The following is a 14,369-nucleotide window of genomic DNA, read 5'->3' on the forward strand; positions in this document are numbered from 1 at the left end:
GACTTTGTATAAAGAATAACTGCACTCACAAATGCTTTTGGCAACTTTTTTAAATTCCACAGTAGCAAGAAAACAAACATGTTTGAGCTTTTGGTCTTAAGCAAAGTATGTTTTTTTTTCTAAGTGTGGACACAAGGCCACAAGTTAAACCCTGCTATGGACCTTACTTTAAGGAATAGTCCGACATTTTTGGAAATCTCGCTGCAAATTAGAGATAGATACCAGATACCACTCTCATGTTAAATGTGAAGGTGAAGCCAGGTGATGTTTAGCTTAGCTTAGCATAAAAACTGGGAGCAGGAAGAAACAGCAAGCCCGACTCTATCAAAAGCTAAAAAAAAATCCAGCACCCCTAAAGCTCACTGATGAACACGTTATATCTGGTTTGTTCAATCTGTGCAAAAACTGAAGTGTAAAAATGACAAGTTGAGGTTAAGTGCTGGTTTATTCATTGACTGGCCACAGCGACTTCATGGAGTTTCCGATGGTTGCCTTGGACAGAGCCAGGCCAGCTGTTTCCCTCTGTTTCCATATGCTAAGCCAAGTTAACCATCTCCTGGCTGTAGCTTTATATTGAGCGGACAGATATGAGAGTAGTATTCTCAAATAATTCTTGGCAAGAAAGCTATTCCCTTATTCCCCATGTTGAGATGCTTCCTTAACGATATCATTTGCTATTAGCTGTCAAACAAAAGCCTGAAAAATATAAAAATATAAATATCCTATTCTCCCCAACAGAGTATCCAGTTAAGACCCATTGGATGCTTCACAGGGAGGGATGGGAGGTGATCATAAAACTAAACTAAACTAAAGCATCATGGGGCCAGTTGTTTTGGAATAGACAGACAGAGAGACCAGGTAGGCCGGGGATCATGTGGCCAAGGCCAGAGATGGAAGGTGTTGACGCTAATTAATCCAGATTAATCCTGGAGAGCGATCCGGGTTCACACTGATGTTATGCCAGTCAAATTGTTGCTATGACTGGTCACCAGCCAGAATGATTAAAGAAATGCTGAGATGTTGTTCTTTGAATACCTTGGCCTGATGTGGTGAGACAGGCAGCTAGGGAAAGCTTTGCAGACACAATGGAACCTGGCCAAGGTGGAGTAGAGAGTTGCACTGTGAACCACTGGCAGTAAAACAGAAGAGAAAAGGTTTGTAAAACACCCAAACATTTTGTTTGGTCAGCTCGCTGGGATAGAGGCCAAACTTCCCTTTTGTGGAATTTAGCGAAAGACACAGTAGTTTGAGAAGCATTTAAAGGACATAAAATTGCTAGAAATCTAAAATGGAAGTGAGACAGTCTCATTTCCTGCAGTTCGAATGCTCACGCCTTTCAGTTAAGCTCAAACAGTAATGATAATGATAATGAAAATCTTTCTATTCTTAAAAAAGGGTGGCACGCATTTATGTTGATACTTCAAATGCTGAAAACATTTATGGTGATTCTGGTAACTGTTCCCTGTTTATTGATTATTGACTGATTCTTGCACTAGGCCATCAGTAAATCTAAATAAAAGAGATAGGTTTGGCATTGAAGATTGACAATGACATGTTCATTGAGAGTGCAAAGCATTTCCTCACAGGCTAAACACAAACTACACTGAGGCATACATATGAGATTTGGTTGCACAGGCACTGTGTTGCTTTACCTCATATTGTGCACTAGATGTCCTCCTTGGTATGGTTGCTCTGTGAACTGTATCTCGTCTTGGAACTGATGCGTCAAATAATACCATTTCTTGAAAGTCCATCAGGTTGGTTGGTCCTAAACTGCCTTTTCGGCCATAATCTATTATTCTACTACTAGAATTAATTAAAATGTCCCTGAAAACAGGAAATACTGCTCAACCAGCAGATGAAAGAAATGTATCAGACCCAGGTCAGATTCTTATGATTAATTCTGTCTTTTATAATAGACAACTTTTATTCAACTCTAATTTATCTGTCAGGTGTAAGTTTTAACAATAAGTGCCTTTTAAAAAGGAGCTAGATGTCAGAATTCATATTGTACCACAGTTCTTTTGTCCTCGTTTTAAAAGTTCTCAACACTAAATGTCCACCCACACAGTTGTTCTCGATTATTTTGCCTGATTGGACCTCCTCTCAGGACTGTGTGGGCATATACAGACTGTGCTTCACTGACATCTCCCTGACTCACCTGCTTGATATATTGCATGTGTAATAAGGGCAAGACAACATCTTTAGGCCTTTTTGAAACCAGACATTTTTTTGGGAAAAGCACAGGTGGAATTAATAACATTAGTAATTCCAGTGGTCCGGGCCTAATATTTTATCATCATATTATTAGTTCGGTGACCTCACATAGCAGGCCTTTTTCACAGCAGATGCTATAATTTGTCATGGTAGGAAAAGCAGTTACTAATAACATTAATGAGGGCTCTGTTCCATTCATGTGTGACAGAGAAAAAGATATATTCAGCTTTAGTTTCCATCCCCTCTGCATTGGCTCTGTGACTCCCCAATTTGGAAACCATCAATTTAGACATTCAATAAAGATATCCACTTTGAAATAAACATAACAACTGGATTTTATTTATTTAGACAATCTGAAAGAATCAATGCTTCCTCTATTGGAGCTCCTGTCCTATTAGAAGTCAAATTTGCACTGCACTTTCATGTACATAAATCTGGCCATGTGGATATATATTACAGTGTTCCAGGTGGAATTTTTCCTTTACTCATTATAGCAATCTTAGCTGTCACACGAAGAAATGAACACAGATCTATCTATCAAGCACTGGCGCACACAAGTGCACAAGGAAAACAAACTTATTTACACACTCTTTTTTTCTTTCAACCCCACTTCCTGTTGGTCTCTGTTTCTCTTTCACTCACAAGCACACATGAACCAATCACACACAATTAACCATGTGATTCATCTTGACCCTGGGAGTTGAAGAAGGACAGTTTATCCAGGTATGTGAGGGCCTTGCAGGTCACCAAGCCAGAGTAGGTCTGTAACAGTGAGCATCTTCCATCCTTCTGTCCCAGATCTGCCCACACTGTATCTAGTTCGTGGTTTCCCATGGCTGCTGCGGTGAACAGATAGCGGTAACAGCAGGCGTTGTAGCGGATATGTTTCTCTCCTGAGAACCTGGCACTGTGGGTTGGTACCACACCAGCCTTCTGAGCACAAAGGCCCACAAAAACATCAGCCGGCACGGATGCACGGACTGCTGCAGATGCCACGTACACTTTTCGCACCACATCCTGGGATATAACATAAGCCGTCCCGTCACAGTATTCAGGCAGGTACTTGTCAGGGTAGAGAGGTGGGGGCAGGTAGCCAGGACTGTTGGGGTCCCTGTCAGGGGAGTCTCTCTGGATCACCCTACCTAGATAAAGGTCCTCAGGGTGTCTATGCAGCCCGAGTAGGTAGCCTCCGATGGCAGGGAGGTTGATGAACACAGAGTCCTTGGTCAGCAGAACAAAGCGTGCCACGGGACAGAAGGCGATCACCCAGCGGAGTGCCAGCACTGTCCTATCTGTTGGGCCACGGAGGGATGAGTCAGCCACAGCATGACCCTGGACCATGTCCCCATGGCGGTCAGTCTCTCTCATGAGGGCCTTTTGTGCATCTGAAGTCTGAGTTGATCCTAAGAAGAACAGTATCCGCACTGGGAAGCCTTGCACGAGTGTTTGGTTGGCCCATGTCCTCCTGACTGCATCTCTTTGGTCGACATTAGCTGTGGAGCTGAAGACTAAAGTGAGGAGGAAGAGGTCAGAGCTTCTGCAGGCATCAGGGTTAGCAATAGGGTAGGCCTGGGACACGTTCTCCCTGGCGTTGCTCAAGTCTAGTTTCCTTGCTTTCTCTCTCACATCAACAACCACGGCATCAGTGTAGACCCCAGGTGTGGGCTGCAGGAGGTACTCCTCCACAAAGTCTGCCCCAAACAACAAGGCGTGGAAGAGAAGCACGTTGAAGAGGAGGAAACACCACTGGTGGGTACGCAGCTTGCACAGAGAGCACTTGAGCATGAGACAGAGAAGGAGAGAGTATGAATTACCATAAAGGCAGCCAATCGAACTTAAAATAAAGAAATGTATAAACTATAAAGACTTAACACTGTACCTGCATGGCACCTGCCTTAACAGCCTTGTTGTTTGTCTGTGTTTATTAGCTGTCTGTGACCAGAGGACCTCCCGCTGTTGTCAGTTCTACAACAATACTTGCTGACAGACAGGGTTTCCACTTTCATGAAACTCTAGCAGCATGTAACCCTGCACCCCAACCCCAAGTCACATGTTTTATCAAGAGGAGTGTGTCCTGCATACAACATTAATGATGCTGAGAAAGAGTAGTTTGACCATACCATAAGGACATTAAGGATCCCCTCCAGACACGTTCTATCTATGAACATGCAAATGTTTTTTATTTCAAAAGTTTAACTGCTGACACAAGATGTCTCACTGTAATTCTCCATTCTCAAGTTTCCACATCTCGCTTGTGTATGTTGCAAAGTGGACCATGATTGATCTTCACAAAATTATGCTTGTAGTTATACGTGTTAAACTCATAAGTTCCCCCTTCAGCAGATAAATGTGAAAACAGTCTTCTTGCGTCAAACTCTGCACATTCATAATTCTGCACAGTGAAGGCAAGTTTGATTATAAAGTTAATGTCCCCTTATGCAATGTCAAGCTTGTATATTTGTAAAATGTGTTTGTGTTCCTGTGCATATTTACGTGTGTTTATTAATATGTGCACTATAACATAAAGGTATCTTTTGAATTAAAGTTGCACCTGAAAGACTGCTTTTAAAAATAAAGTACTCACTGTAAAAAAAATTGTGAGATTGTGAGGAGCGACACATCAATGGCATGCCAGTAAAATTGTTGCTATGACTGGTCACCAGCCTTTATTGTCTGAGCTCTGTCCCGATGTGGAGAGACAGACAGACAGAAAGCTTTGCAGACACAGTGGAGCCTGGCCAAGTTGCAGTGGAGCGTTTCAGTCTGTGAGTCACTGTGAATCAGAGAAGCAGGGGGGCTCTATAAACCCAATTACACCCAGCACAAGCTAATGTAAATTTCATGCTGATAACAGTGGGACATAATATGCAGATTTGATGCTATTAGGGAGTTAGCTGTATGTTTCAGGGGCTCATTTATTCAGGTTCAAGTTTTATAGCCCTTTAGTCCATTCACATTTATCAAGCAATTCTCAAAGGACTATACAGAAAAGGACTCAGGCTGATTTTTGTGTTAATATGTCAGTTCTCATTGGCTAAACCAACAGTATTATATGACTTGTCATTCAATGAGCTGGCAAGAGGTTCATAACTCATCGAAAAAATGTGAAGTACAAGACACTACTGTTGCAACCAATAAGAAAAATAACCTAACAACAAATACTTGAACAATAAAATACTTTAGCAATCTCTCATGGTCATAAAATTACCGAAAATATGGGGTGAAATGTTGAAAAACCTTTTCATACAACAAGCAGAAGTGCCTTCCTGAATAAATGCAAGAGTCTGTAACCCATATAGGTTTTCCACTGTATAGTGGTAGGACGCTGATTTTACACTTGTGCTAAGTATTTTTCGTTTTTCGTTTCCTCTATGACAAACATTGGATGTATGAGTTTCAGGTAATGTGTTATTTGGTTAGATTGGTCTTCGGTTAAGTCTAAAAAGCTAAAAAGTTCGGGGGTATAGCCTGCTTTGGCATATGCTTAAAATATATATATATATTTATATATATATATACACACACAAAAAAGAGAAAATTTAATACTAAAGGATCTAAAGGAATTGTAAAATATGTTTAACGATCATTTGCATTAGACTGAAGTGGACAGGCTGAAAGAATAAATCAAGTGGAGCCTCCCACTCCACTTGATATCGAAACAATAGCACCTTCAGACCACAGCAAATTCCTTGTAATGTATGTTACTTGGAAATAAACGGTTTCTGATTCTGATTCTGATTCTGATTCACTCGACCCAGCAGGGGGCGGTAATTCGTCATAACGTTGGATGTCAATTGCCTGACCTATGAAGAAGAAGAAGAAGAAGAAGGCGAAGAAGAAGAAGACGAAGAAGTTAGTGGTAGTTTCCCCAAACACTGACAGTCATGGCTGCTTCCATTGAGAGTTTACTGCAGGAAATCTCCGGTGTTGAAGATCCAATTGAAGAGCTGCAGAGTTTAAAAACAGCTTTATTATCGATACCCATCAGCGCTTTGAGAGACTCAGTGAGCGGACAGCGTTTCAATGTGATATTCTCTCTGTTAAACTCCAATCAAAGGTTGGTTTGGCACAATGCATCTTCTTGTTCCCACTGTTTACACTTGTGCGTGTTAACTGCTGAGTCAGTCAGCTGTCAGTATTTAATATCAGTGTCACTAGCAGTTACTTTGACAGCAGGTTAACATACCGGTAGGGTAAGCTAGCTAGATTGCTCGCTAAAACGGCTGCATTTCACCTGTGCTAAGTTTTAGCAAGCTAACTGGCTACAATGCTACCAATATATACAGTGCAGTGCAGGTGTGGACAGTGACACATTCCCCGTTGTACAGCTCTGTATTATTGGATTTAAGATGAAACAGTGTCTGAAAATTAGTGACTTTCACATGAAGGGTGTTTGGGATGAATTCATGTGTTTAACAGAGCAGAAAACGTTGCTACACTTTTCGTCCAATATGGATGTGAACATCCTCAAATTAGAGTTTAAATCCTAGTACTTAACTACATAGTCATTGCTTAATTTCAATTTCCGCGTACAGAGCCAACCAATAAAAACATGTCAATGTCCCAATTTAAGTAAATAATCTGTAGATGAATCAATAGTAAAAGTGTCCTTATTTGCAGCCATAAAACAAATGCTTAGCAGGTTTGAAGTTACTAATGTGGGCTGTGTTCACAGGGAGCAGGTTGAGCTGTGTGTGGACATCCTTGAACGCATCTTAATGGCCCTCAGCCCTGTGAGCCTGGCCCAGAACTACAGAGTGGAGTTGCAGGGGGGTCTAACCCATCCTAATGAAATGGTTAAGATACTGGCCTTGACACAGGTGGGCTGCTTGAACACAGTACACACACACACACACACACACACACACACAATTGCGTTTAAACCACTGACCTTTCCAAGTTTCTATGTTTTTCTCTGTCAGATTGGAAGAATAGTAGAGCATCCCGATGCTGCCACTGAAATCCTCAACAACAGTGACATTCTTCGAGCGGTGATCCACTGCATCAGAGAAGAGAAGATGGCTGTGGCAAAGCAGGTGATGACTGAAGCACTGAAATATCCTGCATGAGATTGTAATGAATGAGTGGGTGCAGTAATTGTTTTGTTTCTTAGGCCATCAAGTCCTTGTCTAAACTGAGTCACTCCAAGCCTGGGCTAGACAAATTGTTCCAGAGCGACCTGCTGAAAGTTATGAAGGACGTTATGGCCACAAGTGACATTGTCAGATACAGAATATATGAGGTACGTTCAACTTTGTGCTGTGTCACTTTGGGTTACTTTGTGGCTGATGATGCAAAAGTGGCAAGTTTTTTTGTGTGACATGCAGTTTTTAAAATTACATTTATTTGGTTGGAACTGGTGGAAAAGATGACTAATCTGAACAAGAAATCATGCCAGAACGTGGGCATTTAGATTCAGTTGTATATAAGTTTGTATTAATTACCAATGAGCTTGTAACCATGTACAAGCAGGCGATTGAATTACTTTAAGTTTGTTTACAGCAGTGTATAGTTTTTTTTCCTTTCATAAAATCATCTTGCCGTTATTTAGCAGACTGTAACCAGCTTGAAGATTGCAAACGCTATATCACTCATTCCTGACTGGTTCTGATTAACTTAATCTGTTTCCATGGGAGCAGCAAGGTTGCCTAATGGAAAGACATGGAGCATGCCAAATGCAGATTCTCTCTATTGTTCCCGGTTCACTGGTTTTTGCTCTGTAACATATCTCATGAAAGATATGCATGTGTCTGTAATGCGTATACACAAATGAAACCGCTCTCATTCCCTAATAAAGACTTTTCTTGCAGCTGGTGGTGGAAATCTCGTCTGTATCTCCCATTTCCCTCGGTTACTGTGCCAACAGCAGCTTAATTTCTCAGCTGATTGGAGAACTGACTGGAGATGATGTATTGATCAGGTAATAATAATAATAATCATATCATAAATACAGAGACAGGAACTGAGAAGTTTTAGAATGTAGTTGCTGCAAATTAAATGTTTCTGTATTGTAATGCTATTTCCCTGACTGCTTTCACAGTTATAATTCCTTTTTATTGGGTGTCTTTACTTTTCTATCATGCTGTACATTTGTATCTGTTGGCTTTTTCTCCAGAGCCACAGCCATTGAGATGGTGACCACTCTTGCCCAAAGTCAGCATGGCCGGCAGTATTTGGCCCAGCAGGGTATCATGGACAAGATCTCCAACATGATCAGAGGAGCAGAGACTGACCCCTTCTCCTCTCTCTACCTTCCTGGTGAGTCTACAGAAATACAGCCAATTCAATCTAATTCATGCTGTTACAGTTTTAGTCTTAAGTTACTGGTTCCTTTTTTATTTGTTTCCATTTAAGCACTCTGTCTAGAATCAATGAGGATTATTGTGTTTTTCCTGCTAAATCATTAGCAGATGTGTCGGACTCTTTTCTTCTATTACGGCAGCAATCATTTCAGATTCATACCTGACATTAAACAAAAGTAACAGAGAACAGAGCTCTCTGTAAAAGAAAACATTCTTATGTTTAGGTGGAGCTTTCCTTTATTTTACGCAATAATTAAATGCTGCATTATTCAGTTCTTTACAGTGCGAATATTACTGCTGCAGGTTTGGTGAAGTTCTTTGGAAACCTGGCCATCATGGACAGCCCACAGCAGGTTTGTGAAACCTACCCGGCCTTCCAGAACAAGGTGTTCGAGATGGCTCTGGACCCGGACCCTGCGATGATCGGTGTGGCTCTGGACACTTTGGGATTACTTGGATCTACTGTGGAGGGGAAGCAGGTCTTGCAGAAAACAGGTTAGATTGCTGTCTTTCTTATTTTATAATGTTCTCCCTGTTTTATCTAATAAAAGCCAAAGTTGGCGAATGAGAAATGGCCCCTCTCAGAATGTTAATATTTCATGTTATTCTAGCTGATGTCTTGGCATCTTTGTGACTGATTCTGTGTGTGTCTTCAGGAGAAAAGTTCAAGGCTGTGTTGTTAAGAATGAGCCATCTTGCCAGCTCTGGAGCTACAGAGCTCAGAGTTCGCAGCCTGGACGCCATATCACAACTTCTCACTCTACAGGTATGTGTGTGCAGACGTGAGGAATATTCATTACCTTTTTATTTTTTTATTTTTTTATGCCATCTTCAGAAAAAAAAGTTGATCAGTTTCTGAATCTATAATGGTTCATTGCAGCCAGAGCAGCAGACAGAAGACCTCTTGGCCCTGACAGAGTCCTGGTTCCAACTTTTGTCTAAGCAGCCCATGGACATGATTTGCAACATAAGCACTCAGCCGTTCCCAGAGCTGCATTGTGGAGCACTGCGAATATTCACTGTGAGTGATCTGGTTTTTCTAACTACCATCATTTCCTCCCTGTGTTACTGACCTTTTCATAACCTGTAAAAAAAACCAATAGAACTGTAGATATTGGAAGATTTTGTCTTGTTTTTTGGATGGTTTGTATGATTACACTAAAGCATAATGCCATCAATATTTCTCCAGTAACATTTGTATCTTCATCAGTGGATATCTGTATGTATGTGTGTGTTTTCCAGGCCATTGCCGCTCAGCCATGGGGTCAGAAATTAATGATCAGCACTCCCAGTTTCATGGAGTTCATTTTGGATCGTTCAACGGGTCAGACAAAGGAGGCCAAAGATGCTAAGTTTGAACTGGTGGGGTCACTTGTGTGTTCCTCGACAGCAGCAGAGATACTGGGCAGCCAGCATTACATCCGTCTGAAGGCTTATATCAGAGAGGGACCTTACTATGTTTCAGCTGTGGCCGCAGTCAGCACAGAAGGAGCAGACTGATTCAAACAGTTACACTTCATGGGTTTCTAGTTAATGCTTAAGTAATGGGTAAGTACCTGAATAATCTAACCATGGGTTAACATATTATACTTTGCCTTAATGAACTCTTTCTCTGATAAATACATGAATAGTTCTAACAAATAGGACATGGTGTTAACTAGCTATGTTGATTAAAACTTGAATTTTTCAACATAAATTGACAAAGATGCTTATGAATGTTCAACAGTATAAAACTACGACATTAACTCATAAAAGGATGGTGTAAGTACATTGGAAGTATTTAGAAACAAATGAGTGATATATCTTAATAACTTGCTTTGCCTGAGCCCTCAGCTGCTCTTCATTTAGGTTATCTGCACACATTTATCAGGCTTTTCTGATATGACATTAACATTATTAACATTAAACATCTGATCATCATCTTCAGTTATTTTTCTTTATTTAACATCATAAGTAAATCTAGTGTTGTAAATATGGGTATCCTCTAACTAAGGAGGAGAAATGAAAATACAGTGTGAGGTAAAGTTTCCAAACATAATTCTACCTTTTAAAAACGTTTTGAAACAGTGTTCCCTGTTAAATACTTTGAGTTGAAGTTTATTTATTATAAGGAAAGCCTGCGTTACAAACTGGGGAGCTTGACATATTTGGGCAATAAGAAGACATGCAGGAGCCAGTGTTTTTGGAGCTTGACCCATATTAGAGACTAAAAGTTAGGATATCTCAGAATCCGCTGCTTTGATTTTCTCTTGCAAGTCACCCAACTTTATAGAAATGAAACACTGAATCATCCCTTTAACAGTTATAATTGCAACAAGAGGTGTGCTGAAAATCCACACAGACAAACGCATCTAACGTGGTGTCATACATGGTATGTTAAGACATGTTTACTTATTGAGTCTGTGCCAATTACTTAAGCAATAATTAAAGAACTTACCCTCAAATGTTTACCTTTCAGGCACTTATACAGACAAATGCACATCATCATATACAGTATCTTTCAAATCAAACTGGACCAAAAATGCAACCTTGTTAATGAAACCTCCACTCTCCAAATCCTTCAGACATTAATTTAATTTTTTGTGTCAAAAATACTTTTACGTTTACTTTTTTTTGTAATTAAAGAGGATGAAGTATGACAACCGATGTGTTTTTGTGATTTTTTTGGCACCAAATAAAAATAATTTTATGTAATGATTTGAAGGCAGAAATATTTTTCTTTTATCTATGTCAGGTTTCTTAATATCTTGTGACAATAAATTGAACCTGAGTGGTTCATTGGAAGCTACAGTGTCCTGTGAGGACAAAAATATTGATTGAGATAAACACATTTTTGTCATCATGAGTCTTGATCTGTAATACATCAGGGGATATTATCAATGCGAGGAGTTTCCAGTGTTTCACTTACCAAACCATGAAGAATTAAACCCACACATTGGTGTGTTTGATTTGAATGGTTTAACTTTATTGGTGAATTATTATAAGACATATGTTGAAACTATGTTCCTTTTCAGTAGCCTTTTATCATTTTCATGTTAATCCAACGTGAGGTGATTTTTATGTGATGTATTCGTGTCATATACTGCTGTGTATAAAGTTAGCGACACAAAGACACAGTAGCTATCATTAGCCATCTTTTGCTCAGACTGAATTTGGGATTCAACTAGTGTTCTTTGTCGTCTCCACTAGAGGGCGACAGTTCAGCTCTGCCTCCTTCAGACAGTCTGTCAGCTTTCAGGCAAAGTCTTAAGTAAAAGTGGTGAAAATGTGAAAATACTCCAAGTATTGCATTCAGAATCCTACTTAAGTAAGAAGTATTGTCAGTAAAATATAATTTAAACATCAAAAGTCCTCATTCTGCAAAACAATTTCTCCTGTGACTGATATATTATTATATATTACATTATATATTATATGTATTATATTGATAGGACAGTCAGGGGACACCAATGTCATTAGGATCTGTCCTCTGGGAACCATGAATGTCCGCACATGATGATATGATATTTCATAGATCCATGTCGTTAGCATGGCTAAAAAGATGATTGTATTTCTATTGCATCAACACCATTTTCCTGTGAAGAGTTCAGGCTTTCTGATGTTTTTTTTTTATCCTGATCCTCAAAGTTTTGCATTATGATGCAATTTTAAATGATTTTATTAATGTGCTGTGGGTCTATATGAACATATTCAACATTATTCCTTTCATCTGCTGACAAAACTCAAATTTCCTTCGCAGCTCTGCGGTGGGATAATCTCACAGATGTGACTTTTCTCCTCTCAGCAGTAAAAAAGACTTCCCACTTTAGTCAGTGCGACTGACTCAATCCCAAACATCCATCATAAGCTTAAAACTCTTCAACAACCTCATGTCACTGTCACCCCGGTGAATCATATCACCTCTCCCACGTCTCCTCCGTACTTGCTCCCGTTTGCGTCATCAAATAAACAAAGAAATAAATAAAAAAACAGACAGTCAATCTTTTCTCTTTACATTTTATTGTAATTTCTTCTTCTGTCTCTTCTGGGAGCGTAGTGGAAGTCATTTGCCTTCTCCTCCTTATTCATTAGTACAGTTTAAAGTTACAGGGACAGTTCACATTAATAGACATTTCTGTAAATTTGCCAGTTTAGCCATCTTGGCTAATTTTCAACTGCAGTCCCTGGGCAGGTGTAATGACAGCTACAAAATACACATAAAATACATTAAAACAGGAATAGCAATACTGTACATACAGCAGAGCACACTTCATAAAAAAAAGAAGAAATTACTTATACAACAATATGTAAAACATCAAACAAAGCATGCTTCAGGTTATTTGCAGTTACAGAGTATGATCACACACTTGATTGTCTTAATGATTTTAAATTAATTCTGAATGAATGTATAATTTCATCACTTATGTTCAGTTTTAGTGTCTTTCTCCTTGTGCAATTTTTTTCTCTCTGGTATTTCACTTATCCCAAGAGCAGCCTGTCAATCCCGGTGATGCTGTCGGGCCCCGTACCTACCTGCCCCTGCTGTCTGTCAGAGACTATCAGACGCCTCCTGGGTTTTCCTCTGTGTGAAAGGTGGGATGATCTGCTGCTTGAGCTCAACACGCCTGGGAAACACGAGACAAGCAGGCACAAGGTGGAAGGGAATGTGGGATTTTACTTGAGCGATGAATCATCCTATCATCATCAAGCCATTGTATTTCTTATCATCCTGCTGTCATGATACACACTTATCATATAACTGTGTCGTCTGGGATTAGTTTGTTTATTAGGGGCCCCTTTGCTTGAGAAAGAACCCCATGTACTGTTCAGTGACCTAGTGAGTCATCTATTTGAAGAATCCTGATGTGTTTAGGTTGTCTATATGTCGAGTTAACTTGTTCGGAAAGATTCATAAAAATGCACGGCAGCTAAGACAGTATAGGTACAGGACTCTTCAATAAGTAAATCAATCTCCAACCTGTGTAAACGCTACGGTTCAGGTCCACACAAAGGCAAATTGATAAAAATAGTCTTTTTTGTAATGTGTATTTAAGATATTGTTGTATTAAGCTGAAAAAAGTTATGTTTCTTGTCTAAATGCAGTAGTAGTAGTAAAGTGACTGAATACATTTACTCAAGCACTATTTTGAGGTACTTTATACTTCTACTCCACTGTATTTCAGTGGGAAATATTGTACTTTCGACATCACTGCATTTATTTGAGAGCTTACTATTTACTTTTCAGATTTAGATTTCACATTAAAAAAAAAACATAATAAGCTTATAGAATAGTTAAAAATGAATCCAGTAGTTCCCAACCTTTTTTTTTGCTTGTTACCCCTTAAAGGACAGCAGTGACCCCCGGTCATGTTTCATGAATTGTGAATCCCCCTCTAAACAAATGGTTTCGTTTAAAGTAGTCTTTGAGGCCCAAAGAGGTAAAAAGATCCAATATTTCACAGAAACAGCAAATATTACAACAGTATAAAGCTACTGATGCATTGATACATCAGTATTACCAAATGAATAGTGTCATATATGATTATATATGAGTCACAGTTCTTCTGATGCTTTAAGTACATTTTAATGATTATATTTATACTTTTAATTAGGAGTCTAACATGTTTGTACTGTTTACTTAAATTAAGGATCTGAGAAGTTCTTCCACCACTGATATGTACTTGTACAACATAATCTAGTAGCCCTGTGATAAAGAATAAACTTTTTGAAGCTGGTAATGAGATGTTTTCCCCTCAGTTTCTTGTGTCTAAAATGTCAATGTTCCCATTTAAACTTCTTTTCTTTTCTTTCATTCTAGAGGATTGAATAGACCTGCAGCCACCGACAGATGGCGCTAATCTCTCTCTCTCC

General features: G+C 39.4%; 2 protein-coding genes across 3 annotated transcripts; one reads left to right on the plus strand and one right to left on the minus strand.

The window, feature by feature from the left end:
* Window positions 1-2,886: 2,886 nt before the first annotated feature.
* Window positions 2,887-4,102, minus strand: LOC139301638 (beta-1,3-galactosyltransferase 9). Its single transcript, XM_070925078.1, has 2 exons — window positions 4,097-4,102; window positions 2,887-3,993 (listed from the first exon to the last, which is right to left on the minus strand). Exons 1-2 carry the CDS (start codon window positions 4,100-4,102, stop codon window positions 2,887-2,889), a joined length of 1,113 nt encoding a protein of 370 aa, XP_070781179.1.
* A 1,989-nt stretch (window positions 4,103-6,091) lies between these two features.
* On the plus strand, window positions 6,092-11,143 carry psmd5 (proteasome 26S subunit, non-ATPase 5). Of its 2 annotated transcripts, XM_070924860.1 has the most exons (10): window positions 6,092-6,274; window positions 6,893-7,037; window positions 7,140-7,253; window positions 7,331-7,459; window positions 8,028-8,137; window positions 8,333-8,475; window positions 8,823-9,014; window positions 9,176-9,285; window positions 9,400-9,540; window positions 9,762-11,143. In XM_070924860.1, the coding sequence occupies exons 1-10, from the start codon at window positions 6,102-6,104 to the stop codon at window positions 10,017-10,019; spliced, it is 1,515 nt and encodes a 504-aa protein (XP_070780961.1). In that variant the 5' UTR covers window positions 6,092-6,101; the 3' UTR covers window positions 10,020-11,143. The 2 variants fall into 2 exon arrangements, with proteins under 2 accessions (XP_070780961.1, XP_070780962.1); XM_070924861.1 differs by lacking the exon at window positions 7,331-7,459.
* The last annotated feature ends 3,226 nt before the right edge of the window (window positions 11,144-14,369 follow it).

This window comes from Enoplosus armatus, chromosome 18 (genome assembly GCF_043641665.1).
Source record: "Enoplosus armatus isolate fEnoArm2 chromosome 18, fEnoArm2.hap1, whole genome shotgun sequence".
NCBI lineage: Eukaryota > Metazoa > Chordata > Actinopteri > Centrarchiformes > Enoplosidae > Enoplosus > Enoplosus armatus.